Source organism: Elaeis guineensis, chromosome 3, assembly GCF_000442705.2.
Source record: "Elaeis guineensis isolate ETL-2024a chromosome 3, EG11, whole genome shotgun sequence".
In the NCBI taxonomy this organism is placed as follows: Eukaryota; Viridiplantae; Streptophyta; class Magnoliopsida; order Arecales; family Arecaceae; genus Elaeis; species Elaeis guineensis.
In genome coordinates, this window is record NC_025995.2 from 117,147,858 (window position 1) to 117,172,979 (window position 25,122).

The window sequence follows — 25,122 nt, forward strand, 5'->3', positions numbered from 1 at the left end:
AAACCCCGGTAGTTGAATCCTAGAGCAAAGCTATTCGAAAGATTTATTTTATTTGTCATACTATTAGTCAAGCACAAGATTATATAAGTCTCGTGGATTATGAAATTAATTGCATGTGCATAGTTATCCAAAAAATAATAATAATATCAGTAGTGTTGTCAGATTGATGATTAATAAAATTATAATATTCATAAGGTATATGCTCTGTATTATAAGAATATTTGACGGAAATACTATCTAGTCTATTTGGTAGTCTGATTGACACTGAGATGACGTACTCACATGGAAAAGAGGAATTCTCTCGATTCGGATGGGGAGAATCAATCACTTTGAGTATCCTATGGTGGGATCTTGTGACTCGGATAAGTCGATCATAAAGTGAAAATTATTCGAATCGAATATTTCTTGATAAAAAGAGTTTTTATGATCACATCAAAGAAACTTGCTATGCGGTCTCCTTTTTTTACTGTGCCAAAAAAAAATATTTAAAAAATGCTATCCTATTTAAATATGATTCACGCAGATTAGTAGAAGTCAGTCAACTCCAACTGAAAGCCCCAAAACATGATTGTCGGCTCCAACTCAGAGATAATAGAAAGAATCGTGTAATTCCAATAATTAAAAAGCAAAATGGAAAATGTTCATGGATTCCCCTGGACTGCATATCTTGGCGCATGAAGAAAAGTGGAGCAGGTCGGAGAGAGATGCGGTAATGCAGAACAGAGAAGAGATATGGAGAGCAGTTTGAAATAAGAAATGGACGGCAAAAGTTTCTAAGTTCACTAGGTTCATTTTTGTTCATTTTGACTCAACATTATAACAATGTTGTGGGTTTATTTGAATGTTTGGGTCTAAAATCTCATAAGATCCAGATTAGTACAACTAGAAAAAAAAAAAAAAAATTTCATGAAATTTAGAATGGCCCTCCAAAGATCCCTCGATATTTATAAACACAAGCCTAACTTGAGCTAATTTTTCTTATTTGTACGAGCCCATAATGTCATGTTGACTCGGCCAACAGAGCAGTCTCCCCTTTCCGTTTCTGCCCACGATTTTGGTTGTCAGGTTGACTCGGCCAACAGAGCAGTCTCCCCTTTCCATTTCTGCCCACGATTTTGGTTGTCAGGTTGACTCGGCCAACAGAGCAGTCTCCCCTTTCCGTTTCTGCCCATGATTTTGGTGGGGCCTCTCTTTTGGCAATGCAGCGAAATTTCCTTTTCAGCGAGATTTTCTTTCCCCACACGCGGGTCTCTCTTTTGGCAATGCAACGGGATTTCCTTCTTTTTTGATCCTTTCAAGAGATATTCTTCCTCTCATTCTGCTAATATATTTTTCACGAGAGAAAGAATTAAAAGGAGATAAAGAGAGAGAGATTAAAAAGCTTCTCTTTTGATGTACTATTGATTCTTACATAGTAAAAATTTCTCGCCTCCGCCCAAGGACGTAGGAGTATCTTTTTGATCTCCGAACCACGTAAATCTGTGTGTTCTTCTTCTTCTTCCCTATTTTTTTTTCTTTCGTTCTGCGTTGAAGGTGCGATTCTGGTGTCCATTTGTACCAGTGGCATTATTATTTGTGTTTGTGTGCGAGTTTATCCCAACAAACTGGTATCAGAGCCTGGTTATCAGATCGCTCGTTCTGTCTGCACACAAGCTCCGTTTGCTACTTTGTGAAGGATTCCAGATGGCTGCGAAGTTCGAAATCGAGAAGTTCGACCAGAATATTAGTTTCGGTATTTGGCAAGTTAAGATGCGCGCGATCTTGACGCAGCAAGGGTTGCAGAAGGCATTACTTGGAAAGGAGAAGATGCCGGCCACATTATCTGAAGAAGAGAAACAAGAGATGGATGAGAAAGCTCTGGCTGCGATTCAGTTGTGCTTGTCGAACGAAGTTCTGCGAGAAGTCATCCATGAGAAGTCAGCGGCTGCTTTGTGGTTCAAGTTAGAGTCATTGTACATGACAAAGTCCCTCACCAGCAAGCTACATTTGAAGCAGCATCTCTTTATGTTGAAGATGGTTGAAGGTACATCTGTAAAAATCCATCTTGATGAATTTAATTCTATTCTTATGGATCTAGAGAATTTAGAAGTCAAGATTGAAGATGAGGACCAAGCCCTTTTATTGCTCTGCTCTTTACCACCATCATTTAAACACTTTAGAGAAACTCTACTTTATGGTAGAGATTCTATTTCTATTGAAGATGTGAAATCATCCCTATTTTCAAAAGAGTTGATGGATAGAGACTTAACTGGTGGTAACAGTGAAGGAGTTTCTGAAGGCCTTATGGCCAGAGGCCGGTCTCAAGAGAGAACTTTTGAGAAAAAGAAGGAAGAGCGCAGATCAAAGTCAAGAAACAAGTCTAAAGTCTGCAATTACTGTAAGAAAAAAGGACACATCAAAATTGATTATTACAAGTTGAAAAACAAACAGAAAAGAGAAGCAGAAAAATCTGAGAATGCAGCAGAGGTTGGAATTGCAAAAGATGAGTCCTATGATTATGTTTTATCTATTAATATTGACAGATCCAAGGATGAATGGATTTTAGATTCGGGTTGCTCCTACCACATGTGTCCTTACAGGGACTGATTCTACACCTATGAGCAGATTGATGGTGGAGTTGTCTTGATGGGGAACAATGCCCCATGCAAGACTGTTGGGATAGGTTCAATTCGAATTAAAATGCATGATGGCATAGTGAGGACATTGACACAGGTTAGACATGTTCCTGACTTGAAGAAGAATCTCATCTCCCTAGGCACCCTTGAAGCCAATGGGTGCAAGTATTCAGCTGAAGGTGGAGTTCTCAGAGTTTGTAGAGGTGCTCTTGTTTTGATGAAAGCCAAAAGGTCCAGTACTTTGTACACTTTGATGGGCACTACAGTTACAGGTGCAGCAGCTGCTGCATCCCCTTCTATGTCAGAATCAGAAGTCACTAAACTTTGGCATATGAGACTGGGACATATGAGTGAAAAGGGCATGACTATGTTGAGCAAGAGAGGCTTGCTTTGTGGTCAGAGTACAGGTAAGATGGATTTTTGTGAGCATTGTATCTTTGGGAAGCAGAAGAAAGTCAGCTTTCAAACAGCAATTTACAGAACCAAGGCTACTTTGGATTATATTCATTCTGATCTTTGGGGTCCTGCCCGTGTTCCTTCTAAAGGTGGTGCCAGGTATTTTCTAACTTTTATTGATGATTATTGTAGAAAAGTTTGGGTGTTTATGCTTAAACATAAAGATGAAGTGTTCAGGCAATTCAAACAGTGGAAGGTTTTGATTGAAAAACAAACTGGGAAGAAAATTAAAAGGCTGAGGACAGATAATGGGCTTGAATTTTGCTCTGGTGAGTTTAATGAGTTTTGTAAAAATGAAGGTATTGTCAGGCACCGTACAGTGAAATACACTCCACAGCAAAATGGAGTGGCAGAGAGGATGAACAGAACTCTTTTAGAAAGAGCCCGTTGTATGTTGTCAAATGCAGGTCTTAGCAAAGACTTTTGAGCAGAGGCAGTGTCTACAGCTTGTTATTTAGTGAACCGTTCTCCAGCTACAGCCATTGCATGCAAGACTCCAGAAGAGATGTGGTCAGGTGATCCTCCTGATTATTCTGATTTGAAAATTTTTGGATGTCCTGCTTATGTTCATGTTAATGATGGTAAATTAAATCCAAAAGCTAAAAAGTGCATTTTTCTTGGTTATGCATCAGGGGTGAAAGGATACAGGTTTTGGTGTCCTGATCCTAAATCTCCTAAATTTTTGATTGAGAGAAATGTTATTTTTGATGAATCTGCAATGTTATCTCCTAGAGAGGAGAAAGTTGTTTCATCTGATGCAGGTCCTTCAGGTAATAGCATGAAACAGGTGGAGTTTAAAAGCGGTGGTTCTACTATTGTGAAGCATTCTTCCCAGCAACAACAGCAGATGACAGATTCAGCTCAGGTAGAGGAAACTCCACAAATACAGCAGTTTTCTCTAGCTAGAGATAGGCAGAGAAGAGATATTAGACTACCTCAGAGATATGCAGATATGGTTGCTTATGCATTGTCAATTGCAGAGGAAACACTTGATGCTAATGAGCCTTCTGGGTATTCAGAGGCTATATCTCGTGAGGATTTAGCTCAGTGGATAGTTGCTATGCAGGAAGAGATTGAGTCTCTCCTGAGAAATAAAACTTGGAAGTTAGTGAAGGCTCCTAAAGGAAAGAAGATAGTTGGCTGCAAATGGGTCTTCAAGAAGAAAGAACGTACTCCAGGTGTTGAAGATGCTAGATTCAAGGCACAGTTGGTTGCAAAGGGCTACAGTCAAGTAGAAGGTATTGATTATAATGATATCTTCTCACCTGTTGTGAAACATAGTTCTATTCGTGTTTTACTAGCATTAGTTGCTTCTCATAACTTAGAGTTAGAGCAAATGGATGTAAAAACAGCCTTTCTGCATGGTGAACTTGAAGAGCAGATTTATATGCAGCAACCTGAAGGTTTCCAAGTTGAAGAAAAAGAGGACCATGTTTGTTTACTAAAAAAATCATTATATGGTTTGAAGCAATCTCCTAGACAATGGTATAGGAGATTTGATACCTTTATGACACAACATGGATACTCTAGGAGCAGTTTTGACAGTTGTGTCTACTTCAGAAAACTGTCAGGTAATTCTGTTATTTATCTGTTGTTATATGTTGATGATATGTTGATTGCAGCAGCAGATATTTTTGAGATCAATCAGCTGAAAGCTTTACTCAGCAGTGAGTTTGAAATGAAAGACTTAGGAGCAGCAAAGAAAATTCTTGGGATGGAGATCCAGAGGAACAGAGGTGCAGGTAAATTATTTCTGACACAGACCAGTTATGTTCAGAAAGTTCTTCAGAGGTTTGACATGTGGGATGCCAAATCAGTTTCTACACCACTTGCTGCTCACTTCAAACTTTCAGCTTCTTTATCACCTCAGTCCACAGATGAAAAGGTGTATATGTCACGTGTTCCATACTCCAGTGCAGTTGGCTCTTTGATGTATGCTATGGTCTGTACCAGACCAGATATTTCACAAGCAATCAGTGTTGTGAGTAGATATATGTCAAATCCTGGTAAAGTACATTGGCAGGCAGTGAAATAGATTTTCAGGTATTTGAAAGGTACTGTTAACACTTGTTTGGAGTTTGGCAGGAACGGTGATGTTTTGTCTGGATATGTTGATTCAGACTTTGCAGGAGATCTTGATAGAAGAAAATCTCTTACTGGTTATGTTTTCTCAGTTGGTGGTTGTGCTGTTAGTTGGAAAGCTACACTTCAGCCTACAGTTGCATTATCTACTACAGAAGCAGAGTTTATGGCAGCAACAGAGGCAGTGAAGGAAGCTATGTGGTTAAGAGGCTTATTTGGAGAACTTAGTTTGGAACAGAAAGAGACTATTATATACTGTGATAGTCAGAGTGCTATTCATCTCACTAAAGATCAGATGTTTCATGAGAGAACGAAGCACATTGATGTAAGGTACCATTTCATTCGAGAAGTCATTGCACAGGGCAATATTGTTGTGAAGAAAATTGGTACTGAAGATAATCCAGCTGACATGCTGACAAAACATCTTCCAGTGGCTAAGTTCAAACATTGCTTGGACTTGGTTGGAGTCTACAGCACTTGAGGATATCCTTCGGGATTTTGGAGGAGATGAGAATTTTCTACTATTATTTTTGTGAGAATTTAAGTTTGAGGAGATCGATCAACATTGTGGAGAACATTCGTATTGACCAAGCCAAAGGTGAAGATTTGTCAGGTTGACTCGGCCAACAGAGCAGTCTCCCCTTTCCGTTTCTTCCCATGATTTTGGTTGTCAGGTTGACTCGGCCAACAGAGCAGTCTCCCCTTTCCGTTTCTGCCCACGATTTTGGTTGTCAGGTTGACTCGGCCAACAGAGCAGTCTCCCCTTTTCGTTTCTGCCCACGATTTTGGTGGGGCCTCTCTTTTGGCAATGTAGCGGGATTTTCTTTTCAGCGAGATTTTCTTTCCCCACACGCGGGTCTCTCTTTTGGCAATGCAACGGGATTTCCTTCTTTTTTGATTCTTTCAAGAGATATTCTTCCTCTCATTCTGCTAATATATTTTTCACGAGAGAAAGAATTAAAAGGAGAAAAAGAGAGAGAGATTAAAAAGCTTCTCTTTTGATGTACTATTGATTCTTACATAGTGAAAATTTTTCGCCTCCGCCCGTGGACGTAGGAGTATCTTTTTGATCTCCGAACCACGTAAATCTGTGTGTTCTTCTTCTTCTTCTCTATATTTTTTTCTTTCGTTCTGCGTTGAAGGTGCGATTCTGATGTCCATTTGTACCAGTGGCATTATTATTTGTGTTTGTGTGCGAGTTTATCCCAACACATAAATTCTAAGGAATTTTGTGCCTAAACATCCAAATGGGCTCTTAATAAGAGTTTTCTATCGTTCTTTTCTGATGAAATAAATTTATGAGAATTATAGTATAATCATGTTACTTTATTGGTAAAGGATAAATATTTCTTAAACTTATGTTTTGTTAAAAAAAAATGCTAAATCTGAAAAGCATAAAAGTAGTTTTTTTTCATTCAATAAACTACTATAAAGATCTCTTTGGATAATTAGGCTAAAAAATCCTAAACCAATACAACCATAAAAATTGGATTAATGAGCTAGATCTATATTAAAAAAATGCCCAACGAAACTCTTAAGTGGAACGGCCGAAATTCCATGGGGAGAAAAAAAATCTCAGCCTAATTAGAGCCTGTCTACTTCAAAGGTACTCTGGGTAATTATAAACATAGACCTAACCCCAATCTGATTTTGATGATTGTATCAGTCTGATTGACAAATTTCATTGAATTTTTCTTCCAACCGTCTAAACAAGCACTAAATAAGATTAAAATAGGTTTTGGCAGTTTATAGTGCAACAAGTAAGGCATCAAACTTGAGCTTCGATAGTTCTATGAGTAAGTTCAAGATTAGCTAAGCATGGATGACATCAATTTTTCTTCTTTCCTTCATTTTTATTTTTATTTTTGTTGGTCTTCATCTCTCTGAGAATAATCGTGAAAAGCACCAAACACTTAAGAAAACACCTCCTGTTGTGGCCTTATTTTGATGGATAACGGTAGTCGATCTAGAGCCGACTAGGAGTTGCACTTGTTAGTTAGCGGCGGGATCGTTGAAAAATGATGCGTCGTTGTTGGAGAAGGTGCACATAATCAAGATCAAAATAAAGGGCAATTAAAGAGTTTAAAGTGAAATGATGCCGGACTTCGCTCGATGCCGAAAAAGAAAGACCTGCAAAATAAGTCCCGTCAGAGGTGGCTCCGATGAAGACCCTCCAATGCTCGAATCAGTAAGATAACTCCAAAGAAAAGAGTGACAGAGTCTCTGGATTTTAAGATAGTGTATCTATGCATATCTGGAGGGGTCTCCGCTTACCTCTATTTATAGAGGGAGCAAAATGAATGGTGAAAGGACAGATGATCATGTCGATCATGTCTAGTTATATGGCATCGTATGGTGCCGTGTATACATCTTTAAATACACACGACGAGTGTGCCTTCCATTCGGCGTATTTATGGCGACGGACGCTATCGGATGTGAGGCATAATAAATGATCTTGTGGATGCATTTAACGAAATCATAGTATTCCATCACGGTATATAGTTAGCCGATCAGGATATGGTGTCTGAGTGATATGATCTTGATGTGGCCTGTCAGAGTCGTATGATTATCACGTTCGGTACTCAGTTAGTCGGTAGAGGTCCGTATTGTCGGAGTCGACAGGATGGAATCGCCGAGATGCCTTGTCTTCGATTGGTATAGTCGGCTGTCAACCGACCGTTAAGTCGGTTACAGACCGAGCGCCGCTGGAGGGATAGCAGCTGTGGGAGGCATATTAATTTTAGTCGGAATGATGCCGACCAAGGGTGACCAACTTTTAGTTTGCTGGATGTCAGCGACGGCGCCTGACATCTATCCTGCCGGGTGGGACTTTGTATATCCGAGCCAGATTGATTGACGATTACTTAGTCAATGTAGTTTTCTTAGTCGGCTCAGAGATAAGAAGACATGATTGTTGGCTAAGTGACGGAGATCTACCCCAACACCTCTCATGGCACAAATGTGGAACCTATTTCCAACAGAAGAGAAATGTGATCGATATGCCCTAGTAACAATCTATATAACAAATCTGCAGCACTGTAAATTTGTAACCATCATTGCATTGGACAATGACCTAATGCAACAGAATAGACCGCGAAATATCATGTTGTTGGGCCTCCATCAGTAACATGAAATGCCCAATTTAGTATGGTAGTAGTCTCTCATAAAATCACCATGTCCAACGCATCGCTATGGACCCTAATCGTTAAGCTGCAATTGTTGAAGTAGAAGGAAATTTATGAACATGACCTTATCCTGTATAACGCTGGACCATTGGGCCTACCCTATTTGAACTTCTGGATACAGCTGGCCAGGCCCATTACCATGAGCACTACTGAGTCCAGGTACCTTTATGGAGGGAGACAGGTCTGTCTGCACCTCAATGGAGATTCTTTAGTCTTTACGTCCACAAGCCTCAGGGCGAAAGGAAGAACTCTTAGCTACAGACACAGAAGCTTTGCTGGGAGCTTGGAAATGAACAGTGCCAAAGAGACCCCAGAGCTAGCCCCATCATTGGAAAAGCATGGGCCAGAATTTCTATATGCCCACAGTATCTTTCCAACGTGGTCCCATTACTGACATGTGACTGCTCCGGCACCATTCATGAACTTCCACAGGGTGATCTACCTCCCATAAAGATTCCGTCCCATTCTTGACTTCTGAGTCCCCAGAAAACTTATCCATTCAAATCCATTAAGAACTTACCTGCTCCCAAGAGCAAGCAGGCTTTTCCAATGCAACCCACCCTCTCTATTCCAGTAGCAGCAAAGATTGGCTAGAGAAACATCATGGGTTCCATGGAAGAATCAGCTGATGAATTCCAAACAAGGAGCTACTGGAGATGCAGCAAGAAAGACTTCTTCCCTGAGAAGTCCTTCGAGAGCTGGGCCGCCTATAAAGCGGCCCTGGGTCAGACCCACCACCGCTTCAAGGACCGCCTCCTTGGTCGATCCAGCGACGCCACCGAGCTCGGGGAGGTCCGCAAGCAGAGCGAGAATGACATGAAGCGCTGCCTCGGCTGGTGGGACCTCACCTGGTTTGGCTTTGGTTCGGCCCTCGGTGCCGGAATCTTCGTCCTCACAGGCCAAGAAGCCCGTCACCATGCTGGCCCTGCCATAGTCCTCTCCTACGTTGCCTCCGGCATCTCCGCCATGCTCTCCGTCTTCTGCTACACCGAATTCTCGGTGGAAATTCCCGTGGCAGGGGGTTCATTTGCTTACCTTAGAGTGGAGCTGGGGGACTTCGCGGCGTTCATAGCAGCAGCCAACTTGATTCTAGAAAGCGTAGTCGGCAGCGCTGCGGTTGCCAGGGCTTGGACTTCATATTTGGCGACCCTCTTGAACCGCCCCTCGAACTCATTGAGAATCCACACACATCTCGCTAAGGGCTTCAATTTATTGGACCCAATTGCGGCGATTGTCCTTGCAGCCACTGCAACAATCGCCATGATCAGCACCAAGAGGACCTCTTACTTCAATTGGATTGCTTCTACCGTCCATGTTGTTGTCATACTACTCGTCATAATTGGTGGTTTTGCCCATGCCAACACTAGCAATCTGAAACCTTTCCTCCCTCATGGCGTCCAAGGTGTCTTCCAAGCAGCTGCAGTCGTGTACTTTGCCTATACTGGATTCGATAACATCGCCACCATGGCAGAGGAAACAAGAAATCCTTCGAATGACATACCAATAGGCCTTCTTGGTTCCTCGTCGGTCATCACAGTCTTATATTGCCTGATGGCCCTGTCACTGAGCATGATGCAGAAATATACTGATATTGATCCAAATGCAGCATACTCTGTGGCATTTAAGAGTGTTGGATGGGCATGGGCACAGTATATCGTCGCGCTTGGTGCTCTCAAGGGGATGACCACCGTCCTGCTCGTTGGCGCCCTCGGCCAGCCTCGGCACACCACTCACATAGCTAGGAGTCACATAATTCCACCCTTCTTTGCTCTAGTCCACCCCAAAACTGGAACACCGATCTATGCCACTATTTTGATTACTTTCTGTGCTGCCTGCATTGCCTTCTTCTCGAGCCTGGATATCTTGGCAACTCTACTATCTGTGAGCACTCTCTTCATCTTTATGATGATGGCCACTGCACTGCTTGTGAGGAGATACTACATGAGAGGCGTCTCCTCTCGTTCGCATCTCTTAAAGCTGTCGAGCTTCCTGCTGTTGATAATTGCTTCTTCTATGGGGACTGCAGCTTTCTGGGGACTGAGGCCACATGGATGGATTGGTTACCTGATAACTATTCCTTTGTGGATGGTGGGCACCCTGGGGATCCAATTGTTCGTGCCCCAATGCCGGATGCCGAAGGTGTGGGGGGTTCCTCTGGTGCCATGGCTGCCGTCCTTGTCGATTTTAACCAATCTGTTTCTCATGGGTTCTTTAGGTGCTGAAGCATTCATTAGGTTTGGGATATGCACTTTGATAATGCTGCTTTACTATCTGTTCTTTGGAGTCCATGCTGCCTATGATATGGCCCATGGCCAATATGAAAAACCAACTTCAGTGGAAGCAGTGAAGAATGAAGATGTGAAGAAGGCAGCAGAAGGGCCTTGAAGCAGTGCAGCACTGATGGTAATTATTTCCTTGTCTTTTTATTTAATTCCAAATGCAATATGATGTATGGATAGTAATTTAGAGTTAGAAAAGAACATGGGTAGATGAAAAAAATGTCAAAAAAAGATGTGGCAAAATCTGCTGAAAGATGGTGACAATCAACTTTCTGGAAAATAAATTACGCCAGTAACTGTGTAGCAAATTGATTGGGAATTTGCGCAATTGAACTTGTAGGAACGGAAAATTCGATCTTTTTTTTTTCATTATCTCCAACAGTAGGGAAGGCAACGACAAAGCTGAAACATAGATGAAATGCAGCAAGGATTCCACTGCTAGTTTCGAATTTTTTATAACATTCAGCAGGACAAAATCATAGTCCAGCTAGATAAGGTGTTCCAGCAATAACTGGTCTATAAAGATGTGGTGACAAACCAAATAAGGATAAAAAACCAATATAATAAAGCAATCAATGAACGGAAAGCTAGGGTCTTAGAGCTAGAAACACCATTTGCCAATGCCCAGATTAAAGGGGCCTAAGGACAACCTCTGACTGAATTCCAACCTCTGTAACGACATTGGTATCCAAATCCATTAACATCTAAAAAGAACTTGTCACATCCTCTCCCATTCTCGTTACAAGCAAACTATTACATGATTTCTCCAAGCCAAAATTAGCACTCAGCAACACTTCTATAAGGCAGCGCTGTCATTGTCTCATCAAACAACATAATAATAATGGTAAGCAAACACAACCAATTTATTCCATTTAACCAAAATTATTTCTGCAATTCCCTTCGAGTAGTAGTGTACATATGACGGGCAAAATTTTCAGAACTTCCTTGCAACTTCCAAGTTCTTCTGAGCTCATTCAATTTTGACCAAACATACTTCTATTTTATCCTTATTTGTATAGTTTCGATACCTCCATGTTTGCACCTACTCCTGCCGCGTTTCAAGATGAACGAGAGCCACCTCAATGCATCTAAGCGACGTCAGCTTAAATGCCGCAATGTACCTTCCCCAACTGAACCCCAGTAGCCATCAGTACCAAGTAAAAATGGCGTCAATTTAATCACCTTTTTGAAAGATATACAGTGTATATTTGCCAACACAATTTGCTTACTCTTCCATAGAAGCAAGTTGTGCATGATCTGAAGCTGCTGGAATATATATGCAGCTACTCAAGCGCATATATATATCTGCTGAGATATTTTTCTTTTCAGTAAAATTCGGGCAAGCCCACTCCAACCCTAAATATTTGTAAACATGAGAGATTCTTTATGCACCGCAAGAGGTACAATAATAGGGCACCACCCCTTTTCATTGATCCACGTAGCCATACTTTCCAACACCCATTAAATATGCCCATTAAATATTTACAGATCCATCTTTTTGATTTGAAATTTTAAATGACAAAAATATTTTTTATTTTGAAAAAAAAAATGACATCCCGTGACATCATAATTTTCAATGATGAAAATACCGTTCTTCCTTTATAACTTTCTATTTTCAGGAAGTCATATTTTGCTTTAGGATGTCATAACAGACCATGCGATGTCATAAACAGGCTACGGGATGTTATAATTTTTTCAGAACAAAAGAATATTTTCATCATTCAAAATTTCAAACAAAAAAACGGACTTGTAAGCATTTAATGGGTGCATGTAATGGGCGTTGGAAAGTATGGCTATATAGATCAACCACATAAAGCATTGCACTCCACGTCAGATTTTCTACATTGCTCGCAGTGCACATAGAATTTTTCTCGTAAACACAAGCCTAACTTAATTTGATGTTATCTATTTGTGCTAGTCTAACCCATAAATCTTAAGAGATTTTGAGCCTAAACATCCAAACAGGCTTTTAATAGAAATTTATCATCATTCTTTTCTAGTGAAATAAATTTATAAGAATTACAGTGTAACCATGTTATTTTATTAGCAAAGGATAAGCATTTCTTAAACTTATACTTTATTTTTTTAAAAAATCTAAAAAGCATAAAAAGAGGTCCGATAAACTGCTCTAAGGGCCTATTTGGATTGTTAGACCTAACAATATATAGAATTTGTGAATTTGATCAATATAACCATTAAAAAAATAGACTGGGCTAGACCTATATGTATAAAATATAAATACTCAAAATACATCCTAAGTGGGCCAATCCAAATCCCATAGGGAGTTTAAAAAAAAAAAAAAAAAAACCCTCACCTAATTAGGGCCAGTCTAATTCAAAGATACTTGGGATATTTATAAATATAGGTTTAACCCTAATCTGATTTTTATGATTGTATTAATGCAATCGACAAACTCCATTAGATCTTTTGTCCGACCATCCAAACAAGCTCTAAATAAGATTAAAGTAGGTTTTGACAGTTTGTAGTGCAATGAGCAAGGCTTTAAACTTGAGCTTCAATAGATCTATGAGTATGTCCAAGATTAGCTAAGCATGGATGACAACAATTTTCCTTCTTTCTTTCCTTTTTATTTTTATATTTGTTGGTCTCCTTCTCTTTGAGAATAATCGTGAAAAGCACCAAACACTTGAGAAAACACCTCCCATGGCACAAATATGGAGCCTATTTCCAACAGAAGAGAAATGTGATCGATCGGCTCTAGTAACAATCTATAACAAATCCGCAGCATTGTAAAATTTGTAACCATCGTTGCATTGGACAATGACCTAATGCAACAGAATGGACCCCGATATATCATATCGTTGGGCCTTCATCGGTAACATGACATGCCCAATCTATGTTGGTAGTACTCTCTCATAAAACCACCATGTCCAACGCATCACTATGGACCCTAATCGATAAGCTGCAGTTGTTGAAGTAGCAGGAAATTTATGAACAGGACCTTATCTTATCCTGTGTAAGGCTGGACCATTGGGCCTACCCTATTTGAAACTTTGAATACAACTGGCCAGGCCCATTTCCATCACCACTACTGAATCCAGGTACATTGAACAAAAGAAGCTGGCGTCCCGATACAACTCATACTCGCTGCGCGAATCTCGCAAAAGATTCCAGTCTTCTCCGAAATTTCTCCCCGTTGCTGCGTTCCTCGTATTTTTGAGAAAAAACGCAGCACAAGTTCCACTTGGTCATGATCAAGTGCGAAGCTAGTTCGTGTTCTTCTTCGGAATTATAAATACCAGAAAAGATTTAATCTGCCTCTTTAGTTCCTATGCAAACAGATGTTTTGCATTATATTCGATATCTTATTTGTAGATCTACAGAGAGGAGAATGAAAGGCTGCAAACTTTGATGCACATTGAGTATCTATCAACATGCTATTCCGAGTTCAAGAGTAGTTCAGATCTTACAACTTTGGGCAGGACATATAATCTGACCACTTGTATGGATCAGGTCAGACATGGTTAAGGCAATTGGTTGAGTCCAACTTCAGGAACCAGGAAACATCTACAGGACACTCAAAGTTGCATGATAAGCGTAGAAGTACGGAAGCATAGAAGCTTTGCCCAATGGTGTTAATCGCCCATGTGTGTGCATTGTGTTTTTCTTTTTTTTTTTTTTTTTTTTTTTTATTATTATGCAGATTCATAATTATTTTTAACAATAGCTATCGTTTTTTGATGATTCACCGTCCTGATAATCTTTTTCTTAGTGATTATGGTCAATAGTTAACAATGTAAATAACATCAAAAAATTATTCAAATAAATCTTCTGAGATAGTTAATTCAAATAATTAATCTTTAAATATGCTCTCTTGTATAAGTGATATACGGAGAAATATATTTTTTTTTTCTTTATGTCCCGTGTAAATTATTGATCAGATCTTGTTGGATGTTGTATTTTTTAAGATTTACCGTAGCAGTAAATCACTCATCTCTTAGATATAAAGCGGACCAAACATTGACGTCACTTTTGCTTTCATCTCATGTGAAGGTGATTTAAATACATGAAGTGACCTCAGTTAACAATCATTATTAAACCAGTCCCTACCCTGCCAGTACCTTCCACATTATTGCACGAGTCTGTACCTCCCTAAACATTACCTAAACGTTAGGCACGAGCCAGGGTACGGGTGGGTCTGGGAGACTCCGGTAGGAAAACTAAGCCTATTCACTCGTCCATCTCTTTGGAACCAGTACGGGTGCTCCTGGGATTACTCAGGTCGAGCACAGGAAAATGGAATAAGAGCCCACGTGAACATACGTATGACTTTATTTCCACGGTCTCTTCTACCCATGAGCTATATAAGTAAGAAGAACAACTCCTCATCCCAAGTAACTTATCCACTCCTAACCCTTCACCATTATCAGATGAGTTCAAAAGCCGGGTTGGCATGATGGTGTCTCAACCATCATCATCTGGAACAAATTCACCTACAAAAGGGGATGTACCCATCAATTTTTTAGAATTAAAAGACCTACAAGCTATAATAAATTATCTCTGATAAGTCATATCAAGGAAAAGAGTCGTTAAGTATCCAATATCTTGGATATTCTAGGCCCCACAGCAACAGTTAATGTCTAAGGCATTAACTCCCAACAATGAATCAGCGAATCTTATCCTCTTCTTTGATGGAATCAGCGAATCTTATCTTCAACCCCTGCATTCATTAGGATTTACGCGATCTGGAGTATTTGATTTTGAGGGAAAGCCCATATCCTTGATGTGTAACCCAATGCTTATGGTTCCCTCGTGCCAAATGATGAAACACGCAATATCCCTTGCATTGCATGCTTAACCTCTCATTACCTCTCACCATCATTCGCAAGTATTCAAAACTCTAGTTGACATCAATTTGGTTGCTCAATGGTCATCTTCTAAGCGAGACTGAAGCTACCAAATTAAGCTAATGTGTCCCGCATCAATTTGCTAGAGCAGAAAACAGTAATCGGCCATGGAAGCTATAATATACTACACTTAATTAGTCATATCAATTGATATAACTCACAGCTACCTAAACTCTCTCATACAGTCTAAATATAGCTAGGTCCCACTATGGCAGCTCATGAAGGTCTAGTTCATTAGCTCTGGATATAAAACCTTATCTTCAAATCATGATTTCATCAAGATTAGATATATATATATATTTGGTGGAGGGCTAACTCCTGCTGCGTAGTTTCATACTTGCCGGCCTCTTCCTTACTGAAAAATAAATCCGCCTGAACGGAGACATGTGCACGCACTGCGTGGAGGCTCCAAATGTGCTGGGCGTGGGTCCAGGCTTTGACAAGCCATGTGGGGGCTGAAGTCGGCAAACGAAACCTATTCATCAATCCTTATCACGTCAGTACCAGCTATCTTTTTATGATGGTTGACCACAAAGGATCCAGCAGCACAAGTAAAATGGCGGGAAATTGCGTTGCCGTCCATGGCATTCTCCTGCGCTCCCCCAGCAACTTCCCCTGCCGGACCAATAGCACGCCGACAACGAGAGCAGCAAGGAGAGGGGGCCGCGTCTCCCGTCACCTCTCAGGAGAAGCGAGGCGTACGAGGGCAACCACGTGTCCACCTCCGGCCACCCGCCGCTCCACCACACGTGCATGGACCACTGTGTTAACTGTTTTGGTGGTCCACACGTGTGTATCGGCTTGTACGTTGCCGTGAGGTGGTGGTCCCGAAACCCTGCTCGTAGGCCGTCCAGCGATTCGCCGTGTCCACCGGATCGGCCGACCAATTGATCCGTGACAGCGAACCGGTGGTCCCTGGACTATGTTTCGGCCGAAACTTGGTTGGGGAATTGATAATAACATTGTGGACTTTGCAATCATGACCGTTTGATATGTCCAAGGTGGTGGTACGCGTGATGGCATGATCTTCTACGGGGAAATGCATCATTCAAATTGAATAATGATATATAGCGCCATTTAAGGCAGGCTTGCTTGGCAGGCGAAATTGGAACGGAGAGAAATGGTGATATCCTCCAAAATTTGTATTCAGATTAAAATAAAATTTAAATATCAAAAAAAATTAATTTTTAAAAAATTTTAATATTCTAATTTTTTTGAAATCAAAATAAATATAAAATTTTTTCAATCAAATGAAAGTTACTCATTTCTATTTCTATTTGTGAGTCCAACTCACTCAACTAAATATATTTTAGTTGACCACCCTAGAAGATGGATATGATTCAATAAGAATGAAGTGATTTAATTATCAATGCATATATCAGCACCATATCTGATGGTAAACAAAAAAATGAATATAATAAGTAGGAATGTAACTGCCATAAAGTAAAAGCAAAATTATTGAATGCTTGATGCCAATATAGCTAGCTATTCATGAGTCCATTTTGAATTTATTAAATGTGAATAGGACACTAAAACCTCACATGCTTTACAATATATTCTTGTGAAAATGTGATACTTGTTCCCAAAAACATGAAACTTCACATGATTCATCAGCATTGGAGCCATATAATTGTCTTCTTAATTTTATTAGAAACAATTGGCCACCTTCGCCTCTATATGTCTTTATACCATTACGAGAAGAAAAAAATTTGGCATACCAATGACATTTGGGACCAGTATGCCCGGAGAACCTATTCAAATAGTCATTTAAAAATGATGAGGAAGAGAAACTCAATTTTAGCAATAAGGTGTGCCCACTTGTATGATATTTCTTGAAATTAAAAATTCAGATATGATAATTTGTTGAGGAAATGAAGCAGAGGAAAAGAAAATACAAGGAGATAACTTCTCGGCAAACGAAATAGATCGAAGATATCATGATACCCCACATTATAATTTAAGTATAGTAGAAAATCATACACGAAACTGTGATTAATTGCTGACTCCAGCTATAGAGCATCTTGTAGGCCCTACAAACAGATTAGGCCAGAAGTCGTAGCAACTTTTCACAAGACACCTAGAAGATATATTCCTCCGAGAGCGACGTAAGATTATTCTTTTGAACAAGAAATGTGATGTGGTGCAAGTTGATCGCGCAAGTTGCTTTTAGAAATTAATGCCCACTTGGGTCTTGCATGCAGCACGTTGGGTGAAAATTAGTTGAATCCGGATCTTCTCGGGACCGCATAAGGATTGTTATGCGGTAATTTAAAACTAAAAAAGAGGTCAAGACAAAAATCACAGTACATGCATTGTACTGAAATATACTTAACTAAAGATGCACTGAATCATGATTGAATGAGCTATTTTTAAGGCACAAAGAAATCTCATATTTAAAAGGACTCAAAAGGGGAAGAGAAATCAAAAACACTGAAAGACATTTCACAAGATTGCTTGCGTGATGCATCTTAAAATTGAATAGAGTCGGCTTGTTTCAGACAAAGAAAAACCTATATTAGTAGATTCATGCTACGGTTTTCTCTTTTTTGGGAAAAGTTTTGAATTTAAATCTTCAACGATGCATTCTCTCACACTTGAACATGAACAATTTAATTGACATGCACAATCACAAACAATCTTCTATGATACGATTTGCGCTCTCGCCTCTCAATCTAGTAGTTGAGCAGAATTTTCTTAGAAAATCAAATCCATGAAACTTACAAACATACCATTAACACAAAAGCTAGAAATTTTGTTTTTGCTACATGCCCAAGTATAACAAGTAATGGACTTTTAGAATTATGATTATAGCTTGATACCAATAAGATAACCAATAGATGCATTTAGAAACGATCATATTCTACATATGAATCTTACAGTTGGTTATTTATCACATCGAGGTTAGTGGTAAAAGAGATAAAGTTTAGACCACCCAATGGACATAAAATATATCTGACAAAGAACCACTAGGATTTGAAAACGTTGCAAAATGCAATGTATATTTTGTAGTTAGGATGTTGCGTAATGTAAGTTGAATTAGTTGTATTAGCATGTTCATATATATAATATAGGATAGATATGAGAGTTTAACGTAATAAGATGCAGTAACAAAAAATAAATGAGTTGTCTTTTAATCACCAACTGTAGCCTACTAAGATCACATAGGCACCCTATACCATAGGCTTAGACCTCTAATTCTTAGCTGGAATGAAAGAAGATTGCAATCCATGTCATCCTGTTTCTTTGTTAACCTATTTTCAATATTACCAAACTAGCACATGCAATTCAGTTCTGTATTTTTTACAAAAACAAATACAATTAAATCATATAATATCAAATTCAAGACACAACATACAAATTACAAAATAAACAAGAAATTAAAAAAAAAAAAATACATGCCATGAAATCAATTATAGATCAACTGAAAAATATATAGGAAAAAAGGAAATGTGTAGAATAAATCATATATAAATATAAGTAGAAATAGAAAATGTAAAAATCGATAAGGTATTTTCTAGCAAAAATAATTATGCATGGTTGAAAACAAATAATTGCCTATTTAAAATTTAAAGCAAAAAATTGTTTTCAAATATGTATGATTTTCAATTATATATATATATTGTGCCAAAAATAAGCAGTACATGATGTCCCAGAAATTGTAGATTTGATAGCTCAGGCTCATCATGCATCTAGAAGTTGTACCACCCGGCATGTTTGCCAAGAAGAGTGCTTTCCTGCTGTGCCAGAGCAGAAACCAAGATTTCTTATGAAGCAGGATGGCATTCGCATATATTTTGATGTTCATATAGGTTGGATGTTGCCTTTGGATGACCCACTTAATTGTGATATAGAAATTAAGCCCTCTAATGGCATCCAGCTCTAAAGAAACATTTGCTTTCTACTCCATTGCTTTTTAAGGTTTATGGACCTTTTTATTGGGGAACAATAATGGATGGAAAAGCAACATCTCGAGCCGAACAACCTCCACCTCATGCAACTGCCCAAGAAAAAGATGCCAACCAAGAAGCGCGAAACCTATCCAATTCGCATGTAAGCTGGAGAGGCTATTTGCTTATATCCACCCACCGCTTGGGAATCGCACATGTTGCAATATCCCACCAAATCACTTGCGGTCACGAGATCTATGTCGATGGCGGTGACCTTGGGGAAGGCCAAAGCCCTGTTGGCTAAGATTTTTCACACACCAAGATACAAATATCGAATATTTTGTTAACTTCTAATCCGCAACTAATGTACGTTGTGAATGGATATGTTTAAGAACTCCACCTCTATCCATAGCAGTATCCAATTTCTCCTACAAGATCTTAGTTATTTAATCAATTAATCCCTACCTTGCTTTCACATCCTCTCTCTCTCTCTCTCTCTCTCTCTCTCTTATTAAGGGGTGGGGCCTCGACCCTCCCTATAAATATAGGCAAAGAGCCTCTCCTTCCCTCGCCACCCCAAGCCATACTCAATACCACACCTCCCTTCTTACGAAGCCCACATCCAAAAGCTGCTCCGTTTTCCTCTGTTTTCGGTGCTAGAGAGCCATGGTGGTCCTAGCCAGTACAGCACTCGAACAAATCACCCTCCCGGTTGCACCCAAGCCCAGCACGTATTTCTCAGGAACTCCGGTTATAAACCTTGCGCAACCGGGCTTGGAGACCCTCCTTGTGAGAGCCTGCGAGGAGTTTGGGTTCTTCAAGGTGACCAACCATGGGATCCCCGTGGAACTCATGGCTAGGCTGGAAGCCGAGGTTGTGAAGTTCTTCTCCCTCCCCCAAGCGGAAAAGGATCGAGCAGGGCCTGCCAACCCATTTGGTTATGGAAACAAGACCATTGGCTCTAATGGAGATATTGGCTGGGTGGAGTACCTCCTCTTGGATGTCACTTCCAAGCCCATGTCTCACACCTCGCTAGCCTTTCTCGAAGAACCTTCAGCAAGCACCTTACGGTGAGAACAGTGCTTCAATAAAATATAGCGTCCTTATCGAAGTCTTCATAAAGCTGACAAAGTTTGAACTTTCTAGTCGGCCTTCCGTTGGCCGTTTTTATTTCTCTCTGCAGCTGCTACGGTCTTATGTCTTCCTTCTTTTTTTTCTTTCTTCTCGGTGGGTTGTGTTGCAGCTCTGCTTTGAATGATTATGTCTCAGCTATGAGGAAGCTGGTCCGCGAGATTTTAGAGTTGATGGCTGAAGGACTAGGGATTCAGCCGAGAGATATTTTGAGCAAGCTGGTCGCGGACGAGGAGAGTGACTCAATGTTAAGGTTGAATCACTACCCTCCATGCCCACACCTTCAAGGGCCGGACTGTAGCCTGACTGGATTTGGAGAGCACACAGACCCACAGATTATTTCAGTTTTGAGATCAAACAACACCTCGGGGCTGCAAATATCACTGAGGGATGGGAGTTGGGTCACAGTTCCACCTGACCAGGACTCCTTTTTCATTAATGTTGGTGACTCCTTGCAGGTCATGAACCATCCTTTCCACACTCTCATTCTGCTCAATATTCTAAACTTGATGTTTTTTGGTTGTCCCGGCCAAATTAGCTCTATCCTGAATCTCCTACCAATAAGCTATATTTCCTTTTCTCCTCCAACAATAACATGGAAACTATAACCAAACCATGTCCTCTGTTCATTGTAATCAGCAGAGTTTTTTCCCCCCTCTTTCTTTACAGCATAACCAACCATAGATTGCACTCAACCGTACACGAATTGGATAAAAGAAGGCTTGTTTTCATTCTTTTTTTTAAGGCTGCATGGGATCCATGAAGGTGTTTTTTTCCCCTTTGGATTCTGTGTATATATATATATATATGTCTAATGGTTACGCTGTGGGCTTTCTTCAGGTTCTGACAAATGGGAGATTCAGAAGCGTGAAGCACAGGGTTTTGGCCAACGCTTTGAAGTCCAGGGTCTCCATGATCTACTTCGGCGGGCCAACTTCTGGAGAGAAACTGGCACCCTTGCCACTGTTGATGGGAGAGGGAGAGCAGAGCCTCTACAGGGAGTTCACATGGTGGGAGTACAAGAGCTCTGCCTACAGAACAAGGCTGGCTGATAATAGGCTGGGGCAGTTTAAGCGGTAGGAAAGGTCACTGCTGACACTTGATGCATTGGCTTTCCTTGGATGGGCCATTGCACTGGTCAAAAAGGCAGTCTTCACAAAGTCACCCATGTTTAGTGGCTAATAAAGATGGAAACATTCCATCAAAAAATAAAGATGGAAACAAAAAGATGTTACCTTTCTCCTTGTTTAATCCTTTCCACTCTGCCCTTGCTTTCTTCTACGATGACAACCCTCTACTTTTGCATGAAATCACGAATGTAAATGGATTGTCAATGTCATGATCGAGATGGTTACTGGCTTACTGCCTTTGCATACCTTTTTAGCTCTTGGCATATCCTTTTAGCTCTATTTTCTTTCTTGTGGAGATTTTTCTTAATAAAATATATAAATCAAATCATTCTAGGATAAGTACATTCATCAAAATTATAAAATAACATATCCTATAATCGACGCCATCATTTTTTTTTTTTTTTTCATTCTAGTGGAGATGGCACATCATTTATTTTTCAGAATTAAACGGCCAGAAAAATTAGATGTTGAACATATTTCTTTTCTTTTCTTTGGCTTGATAGATCTTGATGTTTCACGATAGATAAATAAAGATCAAAAGATAAAATTCTCCTATCCTTTATTCGAGTACCATTACCGATCCCTAAGCCACATTCTCTGCTTAATTCTCCATGCTATTCCGCAGTCAGGGATATCTAGGAGGCAGGTGAGTGTCACAAGAAGGTCAAGCCGTTCGTTCACTGGGCACCATGTAAGAATGGGGAATGAAGCATGGAGTGGAATTATGCAAGTTAGCAAATTTTTTTTTTATATAATTAGAGCCAAGGTCAAAGGAGCTTTTTTTTTTTTTTTTAAGTCTCAAAAAAGTATTAATGTTGATCTTGGCTTGGCCAGATGTGTTATCTATTAATCTCTTTCCATATGTACGAAAACATACATCTTTCTAATTGAATGGATCAGATCTTGGTCTAGCCAAGTATGGTATTGACTTCTTTTTCGTCCCGGGACCAGATACGTGCGGATTCTATGGATGGGATTTTGGCTTAGCCAACATCGTTATCCCTTTTTAACCAATTTCTTTACGACTTGGATTGAGTAGATCTTGTTTACCTCCAGTTTGAATCCCATTGGCCCCTCTCACTCTCTCTATCTCGCTGTCCGAAATTATGACCGAAGGGATAAAGATTGACAAGGAGCAGCCTTTTAGAAAGATTACAGCTAAGGGGACTCCTAGGCAACTGTGATACATGTGGTGAATCCCCCCAGCCCTGGGACTCAAGTGGTAGGTCTGGGTCGAACCAGAATTATTGAGTGGAGGACTTCGTTGGGTACGATGGCCATAACCTCATGGGGCCTAGGATTAGGTACGTCAATTAAATTCTATTGGCCTACCCAGATTTCGTGCCCTGAAACCGACTGGCCTTGTTCCTCCTGTTGATGAGGAGGATTTATGGTAGGGTTCGTTTGTTCGGAGGTCTGAACCTAGCCCTTATTTATCTATTTATTTATTTTTGCCCTATTGCCTTTATGCGTATTCCAGCTGTCGGGTGTACCAAAACCTTTTACTAGCAAGGCTAAGGCCATTAGTCTAGATCTGGCTCGGCGAATCATCGGAGAAATCTGAGTTGTACAGGGATGGACAACGGGTAGAACTGATCATGATTATTGGAAGTGGGTGGAGCCAAGTGAAAGGGCGCAATGCTAGGTCATGAGTAGATATTTGAACCCTGGAAGCAAAAATTTATTTGATTTTTCTCCCATATGAAATAATATTTGCTTATAGAAACTAATAGTACTGTAAATTGGATGATAACATGTATGATCAATCATACATAAATAATATAATGGACCGCTGCGATAAATGTTCCTTCTGAACTTCTAAATATTGCATGTTGCGGCCAATCCTCTAGAGCGCCCGACGTCAGTGAAGAGCATCTGCAAAAGAAATCCATACTGATCGAAGTTATGTCCGGTGAAAATCCTCTGATGCTTAAATCAATGAGGAGTGGTCGAACAGAAAGTAGAATATCAAAATTGATAGAGTATCAGTCCAGAAATATCTTATCTCTTACCTATTCCCTTACCTCTCTTTTATAGGTAACTCGGATGTAACCGTTGAGCGTGTGGTCTCATTTTTTATGGTACTAATGGGCAGTTATCCCGATTATCGGATTATAATCATGGAGTTAGTGGATAATTTATGCTCACTAACGATCATGGCATGTAGTTATTACCTACGATTATAATATCATGATTATATATTTAGCAGTCGGTCGTTTGACAGTTGATAGTCGGTTGTTTGACAGTCGATCGTTATGATACTAGTTTGATCATAAAGATGGTCAGTCGGCCATAACATGAAGATGGTCGGTCGACTATGAAAATGGTCAGTCGGCCATGATATGAAGATGGTCAATCGATCATGAAGAGGGTCAATTGGCCATGATATGAAGATGGTCAGTCGGCCATAAAGATGGTCAGTCGGCCATGAAGATGGTCAATTGGTCATGACATGAAGATGGTCAGTCGGCCATGATGATGATGCTTCAGCAATGATGACTCAAGTTTAGCCATGATGATTCTGCTTTGGCCAGATGACTCTGGTTCAACGATAATGACTCTGCTTCGGTCAGATGATTTTAATGAGAGTTAAATTTTGAAAGTTCTTTTTTTTTAGAGCCTCCCCTCTTGAGATCTCTTGGCTCTTCTAATATAGGTACAGAACAAAGGGCCGATCTCGAATATGAGAGCCGACGTAGAATCGGGGGGAGCAAATCCAATTGTCTCAATTGTTGGCTCCTACTCTTAAGTTCAAGGTGGCTTAATGCATTGGAATATGGGAGTCAACGTATCTTCTGCCATAACTTTGAGTTTCGATTTTGTGGTCATTTTAGTTGATAATGAAAAAAAAAATTGTTACTGAATTTTAGTCCGATTTTGTAGCCTTCATATCGTAGTGAAAGAAATTTTTCTTTGTATTGTCTCTTTGAATGTGATCATCATTCGATAGAGGTAACTATTGAATATTTTCTAACTGACCGAAATCAAGTTGGCATATTCTTTCGATCGATCGTAGTCGAGTCGATATATTATTTCATCTGACCGTAGTCGAGTCGGTATATTACGTAGTCGAGTCGGCATGTTGTTCTGCCCGACCGGAGTCGAGTTGGCATCTTATTCCGTCCGATCGAAGTCAAGTCAGTATATTATTTCATCCGACCGTAGCCGAGTCGGCACGATCGGAGTCAAGTCAGCATGTTGGTCCTCTTACGACTCATTTCGATCCGGAGATCGGTATTTTTCTGCTTTGATCCTTTGGGGCTTGAGCCAGAGCTTGTATTTATCGTCAAATCATCTTTAAGCTGGAGCTCTTATTTATCGTTGAATTATCTTGAATCAGAGCTCATTGTGTCATATTTCAATTGAAAGTATGTTGAAAATCGAACATGTCATTCGAATATATTATATCGTAAGGATAACTTTACTGAAGATACAGTCATAGATTGTTGGCATTCCATATCTGAAGAGCAATCATTCCATCGTAGAAGA

General features: G+C 40.0%; 2 protein-coding genes across 2 annotated transcripts; both read left to right on the forward strand.

The window, feature by feature from the left end:
* Positions 1–8,798: 8,798 nt before the first annotated feature.
* LOC105040630 (cationic amino acid transporter 5-like) lies at positions 8,799–10,913 on the forward strand. Its single transcript, XM_010917247.2, has one exon. The coding sequence runs from the start codon at positions 8,942–8,944 to the stop codon at positions 10,721–10,723; it is 1,782 nt and encodes a 593-aa protein (XP_010915549.1). The 5' UTR covers positions 8,799–8,941; the 3' UTR covers positions 10,724–10,913.
* A 9,010-nt stretch (positions 10,914–19,923) lies between these two features.
* LOC105040629 (gibberellin 2-beta-dioxygenase 3) lies at positions 19,924–21,876 on the forward strand. The gene is made up of 3 exons (XM_010917246.4): positions 19,924–20,442; positions 20,616–20,961; positions 21,344–21,876. Exons 1-3 carry the CDS (start codon positions 20,039–20,041, stop codon positions 21,581–21,583), a joined length of 990 nt encoding a protein of 329 aa, XP_010915548.1. The 5' UTR covers positions 19,924–20,038; the 3' UTR covers positions 21,584–21,876.
* Positions 21,877–25,122: the final 3,246 nt, after the last annotated feature.

Bases quoted from the DNA above. Each gene is read 5' to 3' on its own strand.
- LOC105040629 (XM_010917246.4), top strand. From the start codon at position 20,039: ATGGTGGTCCTAGCCAGTACAGCACTCGAACAAATCACCCTCCCGGTT. The intron at 20,443-20,615 runs GTGAGAACAGTG...GTTGTGTTGCAG, and splicing joins CCTTCAGCAAGCACCTTACG to CTCTGCTTTGAATGATTATG. The intron at 20,962-21,343 runs GTCATGAACCAT...GGCTTTCTTCAG, and splicing joins ATGTTGGTGACTCCTTGCAG to GTTCTGACAAATGGGAGATT.
- LOC105040630 (XM_010917247.2), top strand. From the start codon at position 8,942: ATGGGTTCCATGGAAGAATCAGCTGATGAATTCCAAACAAGGAGCTAC.